This window comes from Indicator indicator, chromosome 1 (assembly GCF_027791375.1).
Source record: "Indicator indicator isolate 239-I01 chromosome 1, UM_Iind_1.1, whole genome shotgun sequence".
Lineage (NCBI taxonomy): Eukaryota > Metazoa > Chordata > Aves > Piciformes > Indicatoridae > Indicator > Indicator indicator.
Window position 1 is genome coordinate 46,508,879 of NC_072010.1, and position 23,769 is coordinate 46,532,647.

Sequence of the window (23,769 nt, forward strand, 5' to 3'; positions counted from 1 at the left end):
CTTTAACACTTGTATATAGTGCCTAGAACTACAAGAAGTACCTTGGGGGCATAGATTTCATATTACTCTCTGGCTCTTCAAAGACATTAGGGCTTGCATCAGGAGTAACTGAGATGTACGGTGCAGGTACTGAAGTTGAGCGCAGGTACCTCATCTCATCCTGGAAGAGGTTGTCATCTTGGTACCCAACAAAATTTTCATGATGATGCCTACATCAAATTAAATGTTTGAATTAGGACTAAGAATTACAAGTTCCTGAAAGACATGCACAAAAGTCCTCTGCCAGTACATTTAGCCAGCCAACACTATTCATCTACACTACAGTGACATCTACACAGATATACCAACTAAACACAAGCCTTCCGCTTTCCTCTTCATCATTTTTAATTGAAGCAAGAAAAGTAGTATGCATGTCTGCTGCTAACACACTAAGTTAAACTCATCAGGAAATCCTAAATTCTTTGGACAGGAACCAGCATTCTTAATATTTAGCATCCAAAAACTACTCAGGACGTATTTGACCCTTGGAGCAAATGTAATCTACGAAACTGAGTAAGATCATGGAAACCAAAGACGAACAACAACAAACACCATAAAGAATTTTTCTACGTAAGTTTTACTTTAGTTTATACACCCTTTTATCCAACACTACAGTTAGATGAGTATTTAATCAATACTCAAACTTCCTTTTATTACCTTGCTAAAGTCTGTAGATAGAGACATGGCATTTTAATAGGGAAGTCTTCTGAAATTCCCTCTTTGAGACTGGGGAGTTGAGATTGGAATGCTTTTGCAGGGTGATAGCAGAGGATACTAGGCTCAGCAGCACTACTCAGCGACAGTAAATACAGTGCATTGGCTTTAATCACTTGATGAGCTTCCATAGTTGGCAAGGCACGAGGAGTCTTAACTTGCATTGGTTTTCTCCTAGACTGTTTAATCTAGAGAAATTTTAGAATAGGTGTATTTAGATTATACTTCATCACAGGAAAAGCTGTCAATGTCACTTACACCGAAGACGATTAATGCTTCCTATTATAATTTGTTTCTATTACAAAATGGCACTTCTATCATTTGCATAACTTTGTAAACTTTATTTATTAAAGAGCTGACTCAGGATGAATCTGTGTGCAAAAAGTTTCAACAAATTTAGATGCAATTATAAATTAGCATTGGTCTGTTTATCTTAAAACCTCAGCATACCTGTATACTCTAAGCAAGAATTTGAAATAGGTCATGAAAGATCAATATAAGAAAATCTTTTGTACTATTCCCATTGAAAATTGCTGCTCTCATTTGAATACAGATGCCAAATGTTGGAGAATGATCTAGATGCTTAAGACAATTACATAAGTTAATTATATAAGTTAAACTAGTACTCATAATTTCAGGAAATAAACTGAATTCCACGTTAAATAAACTGGCACATACTTAAAAAAAAAATCAGGTACTACATCCTATCCTGCAATTATATCGAGATAAAAAGTAAAACTATTTACAGATCTGGAAATACTACCATCTGAAGGGTAGACATTTGGTCATAAGCAATCAGGTGAATTTCCATCTGATTATTTTAAATCTATCAATGACACGAGTGGATATTCCCAAACCTTCCAAAATTCTGAAGTTACAAATTTCTTAAACTGACCCTACCTTATTTTCAAGTTGTGAACACAGTACTATTAAACAGAACCCTAAACATAAGAGACAGAAGAGAAAAATACCTTCTCTCTGGCTGCTGCTTGCTTTTCACGGAGATACTTCTCTCTGCATCGATCACAAACCAAGTACCAAGTGCTTCCTCCAATACCGCCATCACCACAATTACCCGCCCAGCCTCCACAGAAGTGCCCGATGCTATTATAACCTTGGCCATCTGCATAACGGCCACAACCTACAGGAGGGAAAAAAAAGATGAAAAAAGTTATTTCAAAAGGATTATTATTATTATTACTGTAAAAGAGAGAGATGAAGAGTTGGGAATGAAGAAGCTTCTATTTTCCTGGTCTTATTTTCTAATTCTTTTAGTATTTCTGAACTGATGAAAAACCAAGGTACGTGTCCTCGTGTCTCAGCAGTACCCAAAGAAACCAAGCACACTGCAGTTTCCAAACTTTATTATGAACTTGTGAGAAGAATCAACAGCTCCTTATTCAGCCAGCTAAACTGTGGTAAGGTCAGTACAATATGTTAGACAACATGATCTATCACTTAACAAACATTAAATAACCCTATCCCCATGTCTAACAAAGCTTATAAAAAGAATGATATGCATTCCTTTGCTGATTACTGTTTCTCAGAACAATTCAGCACATTGGTAACTTCTGAATCATAGCTCCTCTTAATTTAACTTTCCATACAGTGCTAAAACAAGTGTATACAACATTGGAATGAATTTCACTAGGTGGCAAAATAATTTGGTTTACAAGCTAGAAAACACAGAAGTCATGTTGTCTCTAACAAGGTTACTTATCACAAGTTATACTGTAGCTGATTCTTTCTATTACTGATTCCTTTCACGAAGAAAACGTGTCTTTGGAACCCAGCTGAGTAGTTAAGATCATGCCTTGCTAACACTGAAAAAAAAAAAAAAAACAAAACCAGCAAAAACCCTAGTAGACTGGGACTGTATTTTACAATACAAACTGTCTAGAGTCTAACGTCTTTTTTCATAGATACATATTAAACATAAAAAGTCACTGATAACCAGTGCTGACACAAGCAGATAAATAGAAATTTTCTGCAGAGGACAGTAGAATAAAAAAACACTAATTAACCAATCTCAAAAATCTTATTTCCAATTTCCCCAACACAGTTTCAAGTCCTAAAGCATAAAAAGGTCATGCTTCTGAAGAGCTACTGTAAAGTCAGCTCATTGTTTCAGCATTATTGCAAACAATTTCCCTCAACATCTTTGAAAGCCCACATTCACAGCTATTTAAAATTACTTGCACAAGTGTGTAAATAATTTCTGAGTATGTCTAAGTGTAATCTTAACTTATATAGTGAACTGTGTTAAAATATTAGACACGACAGCCTGACATTTTCTTAACAGTGCATACAATGTGTTTTACCAGCAGACATGGGAATTAATATGTAATCTTACCTGGATGAGCTTGTCTCATGTGGTAAGTCACTGGGTAGGGATGGGATTCTCCACACAACTCACAGATAGTGTCTTTTTCAGGTCCTCCCACTGCAAGCTGAGCCATCTCACCAAAAAGATTTCCCCTTGGCCTAGTCTCAACCTTCTCCTTTTTCTTTTTCTCTTTTTTGGTTTTCTTGTTATCTTTGTCACTTTCTTTCTTCTTTAACACCGCACAAGAACCAGGACTTGGAAAAATCATGTTTTGGGAAGCTGCTTTAATAGTTGCTAACGAAATGTCTTCCCAGAAAGCTACCAAGTGCTGTAGCGTTAAGGGAAGAGGAGACTTGGATTTCATTGTGTGATGACTGGATGTTTCAAAGGAGGTAGCTTCAGTTTTTCCATCCTCACACTTCTCATGCAGAGGTGGCTCTTTTAACATTGAAAGGACTTTGTTTTTATTGATGCTACCCATTTTAGATATATCTGGTCCATGAGGCGAGATGTTGAACATGTTAAGAGCAGATGATATTTCCAACGAATGTCTATTTTTCAGCTTGGTTTCTTTTTCCTCTGCAGGTTGTGGAGTAAGACTGCTTCGTATTGGTGCATGCTCTTTGGACAGTTCTGGATTAAACTTCAAAAAAGATGAACAAGCCATAGCATCATGAACTATTCCTTCGTGCCAAAGAAATGCAGCAAATACAGCTCTAGCACATTCTGCAACAGAAGGCGACATCGCTTGCTTGGTAGGCTCTACAGGCTTGGAGCCATCTCCTTTGAAAAGAAAGCCGGATTTTTCTTTTTTGGGTCTTGTATGCCTACCAGCACATTTACGGCTCACTTTTGGAGATGCTCTCATATCTTGCTCATCTTTCAGCGGTGCTTTTCCTATGCTGAAATGAACCTTATTAGAACCATCATCCACACTTCTGAATTCTGTGTTGTCTTCACAGGTGGTATCTGTAATGCTGTTAGTCTTTAGAGTACTTGAAGTACATACTTCAACTACCTCACTGTGAAGATTTTCTTGTACGACATGAGGGGAAGGAGCTCTGTTTTCAGTTTCTGTAGCAGATTTTCCATCTTTTGCAGTAATTTTTGGTTTGGGTGAAGTGGACCTCCCCCTTAAGGGTTCTGTTAATGGTACTTTCTTTTTGCGAAGAGTGTCTGGATCTAACGTGTAAGAATCCGATTTGGAGCGTTCTCGTGGAGGATCAAGCTTTGTTTTAACAGGAGATGGAGCTTTCTGAGGTAGAGGTTTGTCATGGGGTGATGAAGATCGTGGAGAACTAGTACCAGATCTAACAGCTGTAAGTGTCTTTGTCTTTGGAGAAGTCGACCGGGTTCCTGGCCCTGGAGATTCAGCTCTCAAACCAGTAGTTGTTCTTCCATCAGTTTTTAGCGTTTGCAGAGTGTTATGATTTGGAGACAATGACCTGCTGTGAGAGTCTGATCGCAATTTTGCGGCATCCGATTTCAGCAGAAGAGACTCACTGGCAGATAAGCCTTCTGTATTCCTGGGTTTCTTCTGGTCACCAGTAACTCTATTCATTCGTACATCAAGTTTGGGTGACCTGCAGTCAGCTCTGTGTTTTGATGTCATGTCTGATTTTCCTGCTGGAGAAATTGGTCTGCCAGCTCCTGTGAAATTCATTCGGTCACCTGTTCAAGATATTTTATAATTATCATATTTTGAAAGCAATACCTTTAATAATACAAAACAAGGATTAAAAGAACTGAACACAAGATAAAATTCAAACACACTTCTGTTCACCTCAAAATTAAAGGAAATACGAAGAGATTTCCCCCTCCGAATTATTCTCAATAAATTTCTTCTTCCAAAGATACATACGACAAACAAGTGTTAAATATTTAGACAAAACATTAGTATGGAGGTATCAGTCCTGCAAAACACTAGACGAGGAAGAACAATTTACATCCTTAAGTAAAACGCCTGAAGTTAACCAAGTTTACTACAGGTGCAACAGAAATTATTTATTATCTCTATATGTGTCAGCCTGGCTGAAAGAAAGATCAAATGTGTTACCAGATTTATTTTCCTTAGTGTTCAAAAGTCAGGAAGTGCAGGAAATAAACATAGCAAATAATGCAAATCAGGTGAGAGGCTTACAAATCAGTTTAGAATTATTCATATTGATAATCTGAGGTATTCACGTTAAGACCACAAACTATCAATGTTCTGCTACCAGAACACAACCTGCTAAAACACCCCACCTTTTTCAAACACTAAGCTAAACCACCAACTCTAGTCTATGATATCCTTTTATTTTGATGCAGTGATTTATTATTCCTAAGCACCTTGACTTCATACACATATTAATCTACAGAACTACAAAAGTTATGGGTAACTTAATATAAATACATGCAAAACAACTATATGCAAGTAAGTATATTAAGCAATCTACTTCTAAGAGTTCTGTGAACACACTTGCAGTCCCTCTTTCAGAACTGGATTTTGAAAGTTAACACAAGCGATGTTGAACTTATGTCAAGCAATGCAGCAATTGTGAATTAAACAGGACAGTCTTCCCACAAAGCACTGCATTGCAAAGTCTTGAATTCAATCAAGTTGTTCTGATTTGAAGTGGTATCCCTTAGTTCAACATCAAGAACTTTCTCTCGTAAGGCTTGTAGAGTTAGGCCACAGTACTTTGAATTGTTTTACATTTTGAGACACCTAAAGGTTATTTCCAGTGGTCTGGGTACTTTTTTGGGGAAACAACTGTTTCTGAAAAAAATAATGTTTCCCTTAGTCAGAGACTATTTGCAGATTTGGATTTCTATTTCCAATGGAAACAGAGAGGATAGGCAGTCATCCTTTACCCAGTACCTTCAGTATTTATTTAGATGTTGGGTAACTTGTGTTAACCTCCTCCTACATTATGGGATCTGAACCAGCTTCTTCCAGTTCCTAACCACAAAGCTTCCTATGCTAGAAAATATACTGAAGCATGCAGTGAGATCTCAGTTTTTTCCTACTGTTACCTCTAACAATATTTGGAGCAAATTCTAGCAACCCAGATGTCTCTTCAGGTTAAAAACTATTCTTATTATTTTGCTACCTCCATATTTAAGGAGCTTTTTAAAAAGCAAACAGCAACAGGAGGAAGTTAAGGATATCTGTATCATAACATATGAGTTTGAAGTTCAGGAAGAAACATATGAGTTTCCTATGTTCAGGAACAATATGCCAAAGAAACAGTAGACTATAATGTGAACATCCCAAACATCATCACAATAAATTCTGAGAGTCCAATCTGTCCTTTTTTTTTCCAAGTGAGTTGTACAATTTTTATTAGAGAGGGGGTGGCAGGCAGGGCATGGTGGGAAGCGTGGGAGGGAAGAGGAAGGAAAGAAAGAACATGGAACAACATGGTTTATAAACTGATTGTTCTTGCTAAAATAAATAAATAAATAAATAAAAAGTTTCTTAAATAAGTCCAAGCATTTTGTTTATGCCAGCTCAGTTATTCACTACAGTTCTACCGATGAGCTATTTTGAGATGTCTGCTTTGGGACACATGAATTCAGAACTGTAAATTATAATTTATAAAAGTTTTTCCCAGACACAAATAAAAATATGAATTTAAGGTTTTCCAGTTGAGAAAACACTCCAGATTGAGTCATTTACAGAATTCCTTGTAAAGGAAAAAAATAGTGAAAAGACAACAATAGCCTTAGAGGACATGAAACACTGTAAAACATTCAGCAATGCATGAAATTCAAAGTATATGCATGACTAGGGAATATCAAGCAAGAAGACATTCCAGAACAAATCTGCTTATGAAAGGCATAGCTTAACAGCAGCTTCCAGCAATAATAAAAAGGTTTAAAGAAAAAAAAAAGATTGCATTCACATATGCAAGTAAATTATCCTAATTAGCATTCTACACTATCAGCATGCACAAAAAAAAAAAACCCACCTAAAATGAAAAATAGTGTTTTCACGTAGCAAAATTTTTTTTTTAAACAGGTAATACACAGAAACCCCTATATATATTGTTCCCCACCTTTCTTCTTCCATATTTACTTTGTCTATTGTTTGAAAACAGGTGTTACTACATTAGATTAACAGCCACCTTTCTGTTTACAAAGCAGCAAGAGATGGCTAGATCACCTTATCATGAAGCTGTTGCAATTTGAGAAGGCAACAATGAATTGTTATATCAAAAGAGCTTCCAAATACCAAACCTGAATGTTTACTACTTTTGAATCAGTATTTTAAGCAGTGAATGGAATGAAAATGAATGGAAGGAAGAAAATAACCAAAACATTTTGAATGTAAAATCTAAATAACCTTGCTATGTTGGCATGCATACCCACCCTTCAGTTTGTGAGAGAGAGATGAAATAGCAGAGGCAGGCCCAGCTACATCACTAGTTTTGTAAATACGCTCACGAGAAGCAAGGCAGCAGGATGGAGATTCTACAGTAGGAAACAGTTGCACAGAAGCAGCACAGATTCAATGGAAAAAGCAGTTAAGACAAAAATAAGCATTTCAAATGATATCCATCTCCTTTGATAAGTATTCTGAATTCATTGCTTAGACTCCTACATTAGTTTTAAATGCCAAATAGTACTTCAAAATGTTTACCCTGATGTAAATTTCAGCTCTGTGGTTTCAGTATTAGTTTCTAGGATTAAAAATGTACTGCATGTAGACTAGCCAGTGAGATTTAAGGTTTACAATAAACCCCAGCACTATCTAGTTTAGCTGAACTCTGGTTTGAAATGTGAACTTTTGACCTGTAAATTCAGAGATGAATTATTTAAAATGGCAGTATAACCAATTCTCACATTCTTTTGAGAAAATCAGAGACCATTCAGATGCTTGTGATGGAATGCCTCAGTAATTGCTGGAAGAATAAATAAATATATAAATACATATATACACACTCAATCAAAGCTATCTGTTTTCAAATCTGAATGCACCTCAATGTATTGCTTTGAAGAACTTCACATATATAATAGAAACTGTAGTTTCTCAATACTAACAAGAGATATAACTAACAGTAGAAAAGTTTCTGTTAAATAGTATAGACATGAAAACAAATCTATATATATACCCTTAAAAATAAATTTACCTTTAAAACCCCCAAATTAAATTCTCTTGTAATCCAAGACAATTTCAGTAGAGAGTTTACTGGCACCAAATCTGTTAAGAGGTACAACTCCAAATGAAACTTGGAGTGGAGTAACAGCAGACTTTTAGTTTCAAGTCTATCATTTTACTTTCCTATAACACTGGTATTAATTCTAATTGCAATGCCTATTCCTTCCTTTAGGGAAAAAAAAAAAAAACAACTAAGTACAATTCTTACTGCACTAATAATTTAAAAAAAACCCTTGTATGTCAGAAGATGTTCTGTTTTAGAGACTCTCTTGTACAAATGGAGTAAGCTAAGTGTATTGAAAATAAGTGAATTTAATTCCTGCACTGCTTAAGGCAACTTTTTGCCTGGTGCTACACCTACTAACCTATACACATAAATATACTAAACCCCCTATCTTATATAATGAGCTGTAGTTCTATAAACCCTACTTTTTCACTCTTAAAAACATGTGAACACTACCTCATTGAAGAATTTAATTTCTGAAAACAAGAAAACAATCCCTATTTTCTCAATCCAGTGTCAGCACAGATTTAAGAACAGTATTACCTACTTGATGCCTACGAATGACCTGAAGAAATGCAGTATGAACTTTATAGCTCCTGAGTAACAGGATGTCTCTCCACTGACTTTTAAAGATAAAATGTAGAAAGCCACGAGGAGCATAAAAGCAGCAGTAGAGGCAATCATTAGCATTTCACTGTATGAATAACAAAATTTAAATCTTTACTAAATCCATTTTCATGACTGCACATTTAAGCTTTATTCTAGGTCTGAGATTACTGTTCCTGAGATATGCATTTTGTAATACTGTATTCTAGTTTACACTGACAATGTGCTACTACTGCTCAATCATTTCAAGGAGAATGTGGGCCAAACAGGATGAGTTTCCCCACAATCTCCTTACTGCTTTACAAAGAACGTAGCAGGTATCAGCTTTTGGGTCAGGATTCCTGGATTCATTTTCAATCACCCTCAAAGACTATAAAGATGTAAAATAGAAGGTAGGCAGGGTCTGTCTCAAATGCACTTGAATGTGAGACTCTAGTAACATTTTCCTCAAACAAAAATAGTTCCAGCCTGAAAAGCTATACAATATGGAGACATACAGGCAGTTCAATTACTATGGCAGGATGCAGTTTTCTGACAACCATGCCTGCCTCCTGAGGAGGCACTCGTAAGCCAGTCCGGGAGACATGACATACCACCAACTGGTTCACATAAGTCCTTTTAAAACAAATTCTAGACCAAAATGGTAACATTTTTCTGGAGTTCAAGTTCCTTCCGAAACACCACTGCTTTTCTGCATGATGATGAAGGAAGGCACTGACCTATTTTTGCCCTTTTGCCTAAGGAATGGATGCCCCTTCAGAAAAAACGCATTTTTCTTTCTCTCACTGTTATTGACATGGAAGCCACAACATGGCTGTTAGCTGAATTTCCTCAAGCGCTTCAATCAAATGTGTCTTTCGGCATCCTAAAATGCCAATTGTCATAGTGACAGTTGGGCAAAGACTTTTTTTTTCTTATGTGTGTGAAAATATTCTGAGGCCAACAAATGTTTGAATATTAAATATCAGAAAGGAGAAAAGTATTAGATACTGTTGTAGTAGGGGAATGAGTGAAAAAAAGCATAAACTGAAAAGCAGCATCATTAGAAAAACATTACCAAGGCTCTTTATCTAAAGATAGGGTTTGAAGCACCAACACTTGAGCCACATAAGTTCACTAACTGAAAGGATTCATGTGTTGAAAGGGTATACAAAAATAATTCTGTAATTTTGTATTTTGTAACTACACGTTTTGAAGATATGATAAACTGAATTTTATTTCTAAAACAAAGTTGGACACAATTTGTGCTCTTCCTACAAAATTTGCCATACTAGTCCCCAAGAGATGGACAAATTCATGCTTTGTACTTATCTCTAATTATCAAATCTGTAAAGCCTAGGGCATGAAACCATTTAACTTATTAGCTCAAATTTTCAGGAATGATGCCCTGGCAATATGCAGCATCTGAAAAAACAGTTGAACCAATCCTCTGGCTGCCTTGCAGGAGAAGCCATGTCAGCACAATACAGGAAGAGACCTGAGTGCTTGGTTGAGAACATTCTCTCCTTTCATTTTACTGAAACACTACCAAGAAGGATGATGTGCTCCATATGCATACTGGTATTTTGTGTCGCTTCCATGGGTTAGGAAATGCAGCTGTAAGTACTGCAAGCAAAACCAGTGGTTCTAATTGCTCTGTAACTGGCACCTAGACAGGAAATGCATAAAACCACCAAGAAAGTGGTAGCACAATACTGAAAGCAGGTACTGAGGAACTTCTGACAGGAATGGTAGAGGCTGATCATATACGGTGGGACCACTGTCTTGAAGGGACAAGCCTCAAAACACGCCCTAATCCAGACAATGGGTTAAGCACTTGTGAATGTGCAAACCTGGATATTTCCTGGGGTTCAGATGGTCCAAGTAAATGTGTAGCACGTGTGATTAACCTTGTAACACACCTGTGAACTATGTGTGCCTCTGGCCATGTTTGGATGTGCCCCATCCTACAAGTTCAGCTATCAGATTTCTGTCTGTTACACCAAAGGGCACTAATTGTCTTCAGACAGTATTTAAACCAGCTGAGATAGTAGGCAATTTGTCTTGTTCTCACTGAGAAAGAAGTAAGAGCCAAATGCTGCTGAAATTGCAGCTGAAGAGCCTAACCTAGCAGGCAAACCACACCTGGGCCTTGCACCTGAATCAAGGCAATCAACACTCCAAGAGCCTTGTGACAGAGAACAGAAGAAGAGAGAGGCCCCTTATCCCTCTCTGAGCCAAATTAAAACTCCAGATGGTGAACTGGGCATGAGAGAAGCGAGGCCCCTTATGCCCCTCTGAGCCAAGAGCCGCTTGAATTACAGTTACACTGTCTGGGAAGATACCGGACAGAGGAGCAAGCCATGAGTCCCCAGCTAATCTGCTACAGAATCCCCTTTGTGGGAAACCACAGATTGCAGCACCTTTATTGCCAGTGTAAATCACTGTACCAGAAATCCTCAGATTTTTGCTGAAATAGTTTAACTGTCTTCATATGTGGAATGTATTACTCAGAACCAAGTAACAGACCCTGTAAATATATTTTGTAAATAAATTAGGGCAGTGTCTGAAGATACCATTGCCCAAAATATTACATATAAACTATATAAATATACATTTTATTACAACCACACACTAGATTGCATCTCCACAGCACAGATTGAAAATGAAGCAGCCTGACAGACACTGAACAGCACTGCAGTTTGTCTGAACTGAGATGAGTCAGGAAGCAGTAGTTCTGCTGTGTAGCTGCTCAGTGAGCTGACAGGGCTGCAGAGAAAGGCAGGGCAGATTTGACAAATGAGGCTAAGAGGGTTCCAAAGACTAAAAATCCATTATTACATTTGCAATTGCAACTCAGATGTGATGAAACACAGTATAGAGGTCTAACCTTGGTACCTGAAAGGTCTCACACTTCCATCTCGAAGTTCAAAGTTCAACAGCCAATTGTGAAATTTTGATAACTGATACTAAACAGCATGGCAAGGTTCTGTGTCTGACTTATATCTAAGGAGTTTTATGACCCAGCACACGCTGCTGAAGGTTCAGAAATATGATCTTCCTTGACCCCTTAGGTTTCCACACTTCACCTATACAGAGAATTCCAGCATAAATGAGAGTCTTCTGTGCTCTTCATGGAGTTCAGAGACAAACTGGTCAAACAGCTGGCAGTAATCTATCAGCTATTGGAGGCTGCAGTCCTGAGCAAACCTGGAAGTGATAATCTTAGAAATGTCTCAGAAGCAAGGAGATGCAGGGTAGAGTAGTTACAGACCATTTTTTGTGAAATAATCAAGGAAGAAAAATACATAAGCTTGTGTTCTTTCTGGATGAAGTTCCTGCTAAAATTCCAATCCAATACAGCTGTTTCTGCATTTCAGATAGATTATACCATCTATTCTAGGTTTGCAGGATTTTTTGTTTGTTTTTAAATTTTTAGCGGTGTAAGAGACTGACAAGGAATTAAAATACATGACAAAACCCTGACGATCTTCCAGATTTTTTCCTGCTATGTGACCAAATGTGAAAGTCCAAGTAATTGAGTGGGAAAGCCCAAGTTCCCCTTCACAGAATTCTAGCAAATAACACAAAAATGAGTAACACAGTTCCACTTCTTTTTCATAATATCCCTTTTGTAACAAATCCTTTGACAAAACACACACAGGACTCCTGTCGGTTTACTGATTTATGATGTGAAAAGAATAACAGAGACACTATTTTTTTTTAAGCATTGTATCTAGAAATCATAACATTACCATAACCATACACTCTACTGCAAGGTAAAACATTGTGAAAAGCCATTCCTTTTTTCCTCAAATTAATTTGGAAACCAAACTAAACCCCAAGCACAGAAATTATTACTCAGAATGGCTAACTACAAACTCTTCTAAAAGAAAAATAAAAAAATAAAATCTGTCACTGGCACTGAGTATCTTTTATAAACGAAGCAACATTTTTCATCCTGTTTTAAAAATCTAAATTTAGGAAGCAATTCTAAAGCATATTCAGCATGATCCTAATTTCCTCAGAATCATTCTTCCAAACAAAATATCCCCCAAGAGAACAGACATCTAAGGAAAAACAGAAAATATAAGTGGCAGATGAAACTCTTTAGGTGGACTTTCAACTGTATTAAGTATACAAGCTCTGCAGCACTGGAAATCTAGCCCAAAACAACTGTTTTCAACTATTAACGTAGCAGTTATTGACTACAAACATTCACTTAAAATTTTATATCTAACTTGACTGCGGGAGGAACTAAACTATCAAACACTAATCTGAAACTAAAATTATGTCTAGGGCAAAAATCTACACGATTTGATACGGAGCTATGGGATATGTCGTTTAATGGATTTAATTTTTAATTACATGTTTGGCAACAGAAGCCTACAAAGTGCTTTGGAAACAAGGACTGAAAACTGCACATTTGAAGAATTTCTGTTACAGTTCTAGTACAGATGAAAACACAGAATGGAATTCAACCCAAACCAGAACCTTTTAAAGTATTATTATTGCATATATGCCTTGCTGTTCTAATTAATCTCACATTGAAAATTAATCCATTTCTTTCTAAAATGTAAAGCTTCAAGAACTATAGTAATAGCAGAATAAATGCTTAAAATAGAATTCTTAATCTAGACAGCTTTAAATACTCCATAACTTCCTTAACTATTAAATGAACACGTACACGAACATAGTCTTACAACCCTGCTGACAATATTCTGAATTTGAACGAACTTGTAAATGAATGATTAACAAATTTGCAAAGAACCATGGAAGTTAAAACGGGAAATTCTGTCCCCATATAATTCTCGCATTTCAGAAGTGAAATAAAAACATGAATATTTATCTTATTTATGCATAATTCGCATTATATATATTAAATTTTAGATCAGGCAATACATTGTTTGGAATAAAGTCCTTGTGTGACATTACTGTTAGTGAAATAGTGTACTAGTTCTGGTTGATGATTTTTGCCCATCTTGGAAAGACAAATAATTGTATTGATTGCTATCTTGTATCAGACAAAACCTTGATGATTTTTTCCAGTTTCATTATTGTTTTATTTAGTAGACAACCTATATGACAAAAAAGGCTTTCTCTGAATAAAGCATCCTTATTAAAATAGAAAGTATGGATGTAGCTTACTGAATGCAGGTTATCTACATCTGTTGGACAGGCAAATCCACTGAGCAAGATATCTTGCTAGGCAGCCAATACAAAATGTTGACAGTTTTAAGTTTCCTACAACACAGGACTATAAGATAAAAGACAAATCACCTGAAATCTGAAGTAAGACATTTAGGGTTATTTTTGATGTGAAAGTGAATGAGAAACTGACTTCACTTCTCTGAACAAGAGCCAACAACTAGAAATGATAATAGAAAGGAATATACAATAGGCACAACCTCAGTGACAGTGTGCTGATGCCACTGGGGCTGACAATAGTTGTTTTATCTGAGTAGGGTTTGGAATATTCTGCTTTCAGGACATTGGTTTAAGTCCAGCATAAATTCAGAAGATCATTGTCAGATTATTTCTGATAGTTTTTATGAAAGTGAATTAAGAGACTTTAATCTAATTCTCACATGAACAACTTCACTGCCACTTCAATAAGCTGAGCTGGACATATCCAGGACTGCACAGAGAACTGACTGACAAGGTCCTACAAGAAAGAACTGAGGGAAAAGTTTATGTGAGACAGAAGACGACTAGTATTACTGTGACCCCTGCTATACCTGTGCCATATACAAGGAAGAATATACTGCAATATCTGCTGTCACAAATGCATACAATTATGTAACGTCATACAATTTTTCCTTAATCAAAAGCTAAAGAGTTTCCTGTCCTCTCATCAGTAATCAGGTGACATATATTCACCTCTAGGTGCAAATTTTCACATCCATGCCAATTCTATGAGCACTCAATAAAAGTCTACCAAAGCCTTTTTTATGAAGTCCCAAATTATTCCCACTGTCAAGCTACAACCCTAAAAAGTTAGGTGTGATGACAAAAATAGGAATTTAGGAAGTAAGAAAATTTAATGCCTTTGTTGCAATCAAATTTTGATATTAAAAGAAATACAAACATTTTGTACCATGTACCTTACTTGCAGACTCAAGAGTTGCATACAATATAGGAAACGCACTTTCATGACTTATCTACACTGCAGAACACATACAAAAGCAAAATATTGTCAATACAGAAATTAAAGCTGAACAAGTATACTTCTTTAGGAGCATTACCTCACATGCTTCTGAATCATGAAAAACTTAACACAAAACCAGAAAGGTGGGGTGAGGGATGATTAGTAGCTGGTAAGCAACTGAGAACAGGAATGTCAAAGCTGCAGATAGACTGATGAGGCAGGTAAGGCTGACAAACTTACTCTGAAGCGGTGGCTGAGGCTGCTGGAAGGAAAGGGGCTGTCCGAACACAAATGGACTGTGGACTAGGGAAGAGGGAGGTTTTGCAGCTTGATCAAAGATGGAAGGAGCTGGGAGATTTGGCCGTGACTGAATGGAATTCAGTATGGCACTCAGTTGGTCACCTGTAGTAGGCAAAACAGTCAAAACTACAACCTGTTACTTGTCATTCTCCAGAAAGGCAGAGTAAAATGGTGCTCAGTTAAATTTTAAATGATGATAACAGAGAAAAGTTAATAAATCTTATTTAGCCACATACAACTCTGGTTGTGGCTGAACATAAAAATCTCACCTCATGCATAGCAGTAAAATTACTGAAAAGTTTAAGAGGGGTTTTACTGCGATTATTTAATACATTTCAAAAGAAAGACATATTTGCCTTGCTAAAAAAAAAAAATGAAGAGCAGCCAAAAGGAAAAAACCAAAACCAAACCCAAAAGCAACCACCAGAAATCCCTAGCATTTACAATAATACACACATGCAACAAAACATGCAGAAAAAGATTAGGAACAACTGATGAGAAGGGAAAGATAACACGTACTTAGGCTTTGGCAAGTGTATTTCTGTGCCAAGGCTTTGGTAAATATTTTCTTGGTTTTGCAAATATCTGTCATGATGCTTTTCAAGATCAGATTGAAAATAATTTAAAAGAAGTACCACTTAGGAACTGGAAATGGTTTTCTGAAGGACTACATACATATGCTGTGAGGCAAATGAAGTCCTTCAAAAAACTGGCATGGTAACAATAGATTTAATTTCTGAATGCCAATTCTCAAAAGACCATGTGAGCATTAGAAATACATGAAGCCTAGAGTAAGAGGGCAGAGTTTATCACGCCATGTTATAACTTGAAGTATACTTAGTAATACAAACTGGGAGACACCAAGAGTTTGAGAGCATCTCAGGTTTTAACCACCACTAAGCAAAACAATCACTTTATTCCAGAAATTCATATAATTTTGACAGCATTCTAGAAATCCTAGTAGAAGAAAGTAGCACTTAATACAGTATTTACAACTCAATGAATTTAGAAGACTTTTTTGTTGATTACTAATTGCCTTTTAACAGAATTACAGAAAGACTGGTGGATGTATAGAAGTCTGTATTACCTAAAAAATAAAAAATTAAACTTTGCCACTATTTTCTTGATATTTTGGTTTCAGAAGGAGAGAACAAAACCACCAGAAAATAGCTGGAACATCTAAATAATAATCTCAGGTACTGATAAAACGAATTTGTTCCACTGTTTTGGAAGCAGTATACCCAAAATATACTGAAATTGCTACTTGGGCAGCAATTATTCCTAACTGACGTTTGACAAACCAGTATCATTCTTAAATACATCAGTTCTATTTCCTAAGATGAGTAACTATTTCAAAGAAACAAACATCTGTGAAGAGGCTGAAAGTCATTAGCCCACAATAATTAAATATGGAGGTGGGTAGGGCCATTCACAAGGAATATTAAAGTCATGCCTGCAATGTAGAAAGCCAGAATCAGAACAGAAAAGATACAGCTAAACGAAACAGTGATTGTGGGAGTTATGTCTTCTGCCTTGCCAAGTAATATTGTAAACACAGACCTGTTACACAGGAATACTTACATTTGACCAGCAGTTTGAAATGCTCATAGATGGTGACTGAATTTTCATTGAAACTAATACCGTCCCTACAGAAGTTTTTAACACACAAGCACCTCCAAAACAATTGCTTTATTCAGAAATTCCCATAAGAGATCACACTCACTCCCCTCCAGTTTTGTATTTTCTTCAAAACTCAAACCTTTTTAGACATGAAAAGGCAAAAATACTGTATACAAAATAATGATATAGCTGAAGAACTCTATTTTTTGGGAAAGTAGAGATTACTTCAATATAGTTTCCAACAACTCTCCACATTTGGGCAATTCAGAAGGAATTGTAATACATGGAATGAATGAAGTCATTTACCCGAGTTGCACACTCACACTAAACATCACGGCTTGAGGGTATATTGAAAGAACAATATGCGTAAAATTACATGGAATTTAATGCCCAAAATAGTTTCCAAACTTTCTCTGACTGTAATATCCCAAAGAAGTAACTTAGAAACTGTTTAAGGCAGCACACAGTAAAAAGAATCACATTGTCTTCAGAAACCAGAATGCCTGGTAATATATCATATTGATCTCCAATATTTTATCTCTGGACAATACAGGGAAAAATTATTTTCCTAGTATGCTCCTGCAGAAAAAGAACAGATAATAATTCTGCACTATTACACAAATGACATTGAGATGTAAGCTGCCTCACACTGAGCATCTTGAACACTTCCATGACTCAGCTCTTACTTTGAAGTGAATATGGCTGAACTAGGAAAAGTAGCTCTGTAAAAAAGGCTTTGAAAAACAAAAGGAAACCAACTTTTCCAGCTTTTGTCCAGAAACTTCTCCTGCAGAGGAAGAAGTATGAACTACTACTTTATGCAGTAAAACACTGTAATATCTAAAACTATTTCATGTTATGAAAATAGGAGATCAGAACATCTAATTTTTTCCCCCCTCAACTCTTCTCCTTTAAAAAAAAAAGTCTTAAATCACATTTTTTAGGAGACCACTAAAAATATATGCTGGTGTTAAAACCACAGAGCACACCTTAGGCCCATGTTTGTAGTGGCATGGCCAGAATACAGTGATCTTAAGAGTAGAATGTCAAAGGCTCTGTGTTTCAGTAGTACTTCTCAAGGATTGAGGCAAAAGTCCCTTCTATATTAGCTTATCTACATGTAATCAATGAATGAACAGAAGGCATGCAGTTTGAGTTTGTGATGGCTTAAATATATTTATATTTTGAAAACAAAGTAAATCATGTCTAAAAGAAGCAACTCTTTCATATCAGCAAAACTAACAAGGTTTTAGTTATTTCCCAACATTTGTAACTGGTACTTGTGACTGAAAGGTAATTTCAGTTTTACAACTTAAACCTCAACTGGTATCTTTTGCCTCCCTGCCAAGACAGGTGTGAAATGCTTACAAATATTTCTGATAATTTTAAAACATGTTTTCTAAATCCATTAAGTTTCCTATCTTGTTTTGAAGTATGTATTTTTAAGTTCTAGATTACAGATTTTTGCCCACCACTATAGAAAGTCTTAACTGTAACTTCAAAACCTTTGATGAACCTCTTTACAGAGTACTTGACTGAGCAAAACGAAAGTAAAGAAAGAAGCAGTTTTGTAAAACACCTTGCAATTCATTGCACTAGTGTTTATGCCTTTTGGAGACCATCTGATGGTGCCTAAAAGAACAGGAAATGAGTACTAAAAGCATGAAGTTAAAAATACTGTATTTTTAAAAAAATGTGAGTGTATATACATACCTTTATTATTTCCAAGGCCGTAATCAAACCCTTGACCATTACTACAGCTTGTGCCCTTACTGAAAGCTTGTATTGAAAAAGGACTTGGGGGAGGAGTCTGAACATTCTGATCTAGAAGGACTTGCTCTGTAAAAAGAACACATCACTTCAGAATTAGACCTTTAGTAACTGATTTAACATCGGAAAGATGAGTCACAAGGCAAAGGAGTGATTGGCGTTTTTCCCCCCCCCAACCCCACATATAGCACTCTTCCAGTCTACTTAGTTTTCTTCAAAGAGAAAAGTACATCTCTCTTCTTGACAGTTCATGCTCTAAAAATATAAAGATGGAGGACTCAATACCATGCAGGCTGTTTTTGTATTGGACAGAGCTCTTGCCATCTTTGCTGTCATAAGCCACTGAGGAACAGGCTGGACAGCTTGTTTTTCAGTAACACCAAACTGTTTAATGTTTACTTTGAACAGCAATTCTTACAGCTATTTTACAAAGCAGGGTGGCAAAAGGAGTTCTCAGAGTGGCACACTCAGAATCAATACACTTTTAATCCTGGCTATACCACAATAGCTAATTTATTAGCTTCAGAGAGATTTCTACTGGAAAATAAAACAACCTCACATTAGGATAGCAAATCACAGAATGATAGGGGTTGGAAGGCATCTCTGGAGATCATCCAGTCCAACACCCCCACCTAGAGCAGGCTCCACAGGATGGTGTCCAGGTGGGTTTTGAATGACTTGAGAGACTGAGACTCCACCATCTCCCTGGGCAGCCTGTTCCAGTGCTCTTCTACCCCCAACATAAAGAAGGGAGGCTGGGTACTTAGAGAACAACTGGTCTTACTGAGGCAAAGAAGGTATTAACTACCTCAGCATTTTTCTTATCCTTGGTCACTGTGTTCTCCCCTATATCAAATAAAGGATGGAGATTCTTCTCACTCCTCCATTTATGTTGTTAGTGTACTTATAGAAACATTTTTTTATTGTCTTTTATAACAGTAGCCAGCCTAAGTTCTAGATGGGCTTTGGCCTTGCTAATTTTCACCTTGCATAACCTCCTCATACCTCTATAGTCATCCTGGGTGGCCTGCCACTTTCTCCAAAAGTCATAAACTCTCATAAACTCATGAACTCCGCATGCTTAGATGGAAATTTGTATGTTCAAGTTTGTGTCCATTACCTCTTGTCCTGGTGCTGGGCATTACTGAAAGAAGACTGGCACCCCATCCTGACATTTACTGAAGAAGTTAGCTGTATTATTCAATAGATGTGCTTTCAACAGTAAGATACTGTTTGAGTTCACAAATACTTTCTAGAATCTACTTGTGCTCCTTGAGCACATTGGAACTTGACATTTTCAGATAAAAATGGAGAATCTCTGTCTTCAAAAAAAGATACTGTGCAAAGTAAATACTTCCCCCCCCATTATATACATCTCACGAAAAACTCTTGGTTATTACTCTTCTTCACAAACGTTTCATACCTTGAAGTCAAGCTGCAACAGCCTGCAAGAAGTACTTATGTATTAGCAAGGAATTATGTTTTTTAACATGGTAATGTGATGATAATTATTAAAGTATCTTGGTGGGAAATAATTCTCTTATAATGAGCAAATAGGAAGCTGACAAAAAATTCTACCTTAAATCTCAAGCAGAATATGAGTGCTGAGCTAGCAGTTTTTAATAAAGACATCTTGAAGATGGATGGATTGAATCCCATAAATGGAGCAGGAAAATTATAAATTGAAAACGTCCTGGTTTATTCAGCAACCAGAAATTTACATTGAATTAAAAAAAAAAAAAAGGCTTGATTGAAAAAATTAAGTCTTGAAGTCAGCTGAAACAAATCAGCTTCCAGGGAACCCTACCAAAATGTTAGTGTAATGAACAACTCTAAATCTGTATCCAGTTTTGGGCTCCCCAGGTCAAGAGACACAGGGATTTACTGGAGAGAGTCCAACAGGGAGCTACGAGGATGATGAAGGGACTTGAACATCTCTCCTATGAAGAAAAACTGAGAGAACTGGGGCTGTTTAGCTTGGAGAAAAGAAGGCTTAGAAGGGATCTTATTAATATTTATAAATATCTGAGAGGTGGGTGTCAGGATGAAGGTGACAGTCTTGTATTGGTGGTGCCCAGTAACAGGACAAGGAACAATGGGTGTAAGCTGGAATACAGGAAGTTCCACCTCAACATAATGAGAAACTTCTTTACAGTGAGGTTCACAGAGCACTGGAACAGGCTGCCCAGAGAGTATTTGCAGCCTCCTTCTTTGGAGACTTTCAAAACCCACCTGGAAATGGGTGAAAACAGTATTTTAGATCAGTAATGGAAGCCTGTTTAGAGGAGGATCAAGAATAAGGATGACTACAGATGAGAGAAAAACAATTAAAAAATTGTGTGCTGACATTTCATGGTTTTCGTCCATTATTTCTAGGACTTACCCAAATTGAACATGAATTATCAGTACAGAAATTCTGCATTTTAGGAGAACACAATCCCATTTTGCTAACTAGAATTAACTAATTTGATGTTAATTTTAAATATTGCATTTAAAAAAAACCCATCTTAACAGGTTTTTAAGAGGATGCTATGTGCCAGAATTAAACTTCAAATCAAAATGTAAATAATTCATTCTGCTCTGATTTTCATAGCAACACAAAGTAGACCAAAGAAAGCTAACAAAAATGCACAATTATTTATCTAAAATGTATTCCCATAGCTAAAATTCCCATGGTTAAAATTCTGGTCCTTAACTGGTACTGAAGAAAACAGAGGGAAATATTTTGGTGTGTGTTTTAGTTTGTTGGTGTTTGTTTTAGTTCTGTTGCTGCTGTTTTTTCTTAAATAAAAAAAACACATTTAAAGAACCTTTATCTTCGAAGTCTGAGTAATTTAAATTAAAAAGTGTAAATTCATGGTGTACCTGTTTAAAACTTAGTTCCTGCTTTATTTAGATTGCTTATTTTTTTTTCTAAGATAATTAAAAAATCCTACAACACTAAAAACAAAACAACTTGCCATCTTCATGTCGGAGGTACTGGTTTCCACCTCTGTCTCTAGCTAACGACCATGCCTCGCCTTCATCACTTTCACAGAACTCTACCATGCTGTTCTTATCCATTTGCACCCATGTACCTTCTGAATTAGACACCTGATGCACACACACAAAAAAAGAGCGTAATTTAGTCGCTTTTCAGATAATTCATTAGAACAACTCAGAAACTTATTATAGTATCTGAAAAAAAACCCACCTCATTCCAAACTTTGTGTTACAAAGCAAACGTTAGAAAATAGTTTCTTCAATTAAGGCCACAGGCTGAGACAGATTGAAGTACCAAAACTATTTATGGTAAATTTACAGAGTATTTCCAAAAATTGTAGACATGTTTATGTTCAGAAAAAGCAAAACGAACACCACAACTTTAGAACATCCAAACAAGCCTAAATAAAACTTCAAGGAGATATTCACCAAAACAGGCCTTTTTATTAGTGGCTGCAACAGTAGAATTATAATACCAAGTTCTGTACGAGAAGTTTGTGTGAGTACTAATTTTGTTCCTGACATTGTATTTAGGAAATAGCATGACACACTTCATCCTTAAGCCCTTCTTAACCATAAAACACCACAGCTAGACAACTGAGAACAGTAGCAACAGTTCAGAAACTGAACAATGAATAAAATCAAAACAGAGAAAGAGTATTTTGTTAATTGGTTAGGTCAAAAGAATCAAAACATTTTTTGCAATGAAACAAGGCTCTTTCAAAGAATATGACAAAATAGTAGAACAAGAAATATAATTTTGAAGGAATACTGTAAGAAGCAATATATAAGGCAGCATATGTAACTGCAGGACAATTTTAACATTACTCCAATCAAAGCACACATCGAAAAGGCAAAAGTTGTAATAGCATTAGTATTTATCATGTAAACCAAGTTCAAAGGTTAGTACTTATCGAGAGGGTCGGAAAAGCAAACCTGTACAGGGGCAGACTCTTTGTTGCGTTTACTACTGTTATATACTGGTATCTATGAAGACATGAACTGAAGCTACAAGGATCCATACCTCGCCCACTGCTTTGACTTTGTTTCCCAGAACTAACATTCCAATTGGGATACCTCTAAGGTTAGGGCAGCTTCTGATGTTGTGACCTGATGGGCCAGTCTTCACTACCTTGTACACTCCAGGTCCACCTCGAAGGAATGGCATATCTTGTTCTTGCACCACTGCTTCCTGCGGGCAGTGTGAATTTAGGTCTTTGAAAAAATCATCAGTATTAGACCTAGAGTCCTGAGAAGTTAAAAAAAAAAAGGGGGGGGGGGGCAAAACAAAACAGAATAGATAATTCTGTTAATAATACCTATTAATAATACCTTGAACTCTGTAGATAAGAAATACTTATTTCAAGAATACCATAGCTAAATTTCAAAGCTAAAAGAGATACTAGTTAACATTGTTAATTTTCATGTGCAATGATAAATGACTAACTACTTGTAAATTGTGCAGTAGTTCAAATGTCTTCATATTGTTCTTCAAACAAAAGTGGTATAAAGTTAAGCATTCATATAAAAGGTGTATCTCTTATCTACATGAGAGACAAATTATTTAACACTTTCACTAAGCCTTGCTTCAAACTGACATTTATCAGCATATACACTCATTCCTCCTGCTGCTGTTTGTGAAACTATGTGAAATAGTCCAGGGCCATGTAAAGGGAATTTTGAATATTATCTCTTTCCAAATGATATGCTTTTCTTGATTTCACATCCAGAACACATTGCTGAATTAAAGGTAAAATTATGACAAAGTAGTAGCAACACAATAGATTCTTTAATGCATATGTGTATATTACTGCATACTTAATTTTGCTGCAACAATAAAAATAGTTTGCAAATTTATTTCACCTGGTACCAATTACATATGAAATATATATACCCAAATCTGAAATAAGAAAGCACTTTTTAAGTTTCCCACCACAAAAAATTGGTAATTACTAAGAGAGGAGAAATATTAGCACAGATTTTTCAGCCAGCCAGAACTAGAAAGGCTATAGCTGAAGGCTACAGTACAGCAAAACATGCTCGTTGGGAGTAAAAGTAAGGCACATTTATATCAGAAGCAAGCAAATGAGAAGCAGGTGCAAGCTCTATGATGCTTATAAGGCAAGTCATAGGTGCTT

At 36.3% G+C, this 23,769-nt stretch overlaps 1 protein-coding gene across 1 annotated transcript in view; it reads right to left on the bottom strand.

Annotated features, from left to right (window-relative positions):
* The window catches only part of MYCBP2 (MYC binding protein 2), a 131,760-nt gene that overhangs the window by 30,582 nt on the left and 77,409 nt on the right, over positions 1-23,769 (bottom strand). The window contains exons 43-51 of the mRNA XM_054381668.1: positions 22,656-22,880; positions 21,610-21,742; positions 18,593-18,718; positions 15,200-15,385; positions 7,433-7,534; positions 3,107-4,750; positions 1,725-1,894; positions 697-941; positions 42-209 (exon numbers count right to left, since the gene is read on the bottom strand). Coding sequence (XP_054237643.1) covers positions 42-209; positions 697-941; positions 1,725-1,894; positions 3,107-4,750; positions 7,433-7,534; positions 15,200-15,385; positions 18,593-18,718; positions 21,610-21,742; positions 22,656-22,880 — 2,999 coding nt within the window. The remainder of the gene's footprint in view (positions 1-41; positions 210-696; positions 942-1,724; positions 1,895-3,106; positions 4,751-7,432; positions 7,535-15,199; positions 15,386-18,592; positions 18,719-21,609; positions 21,743-22,655; positions 22,881-23,769) is intronic.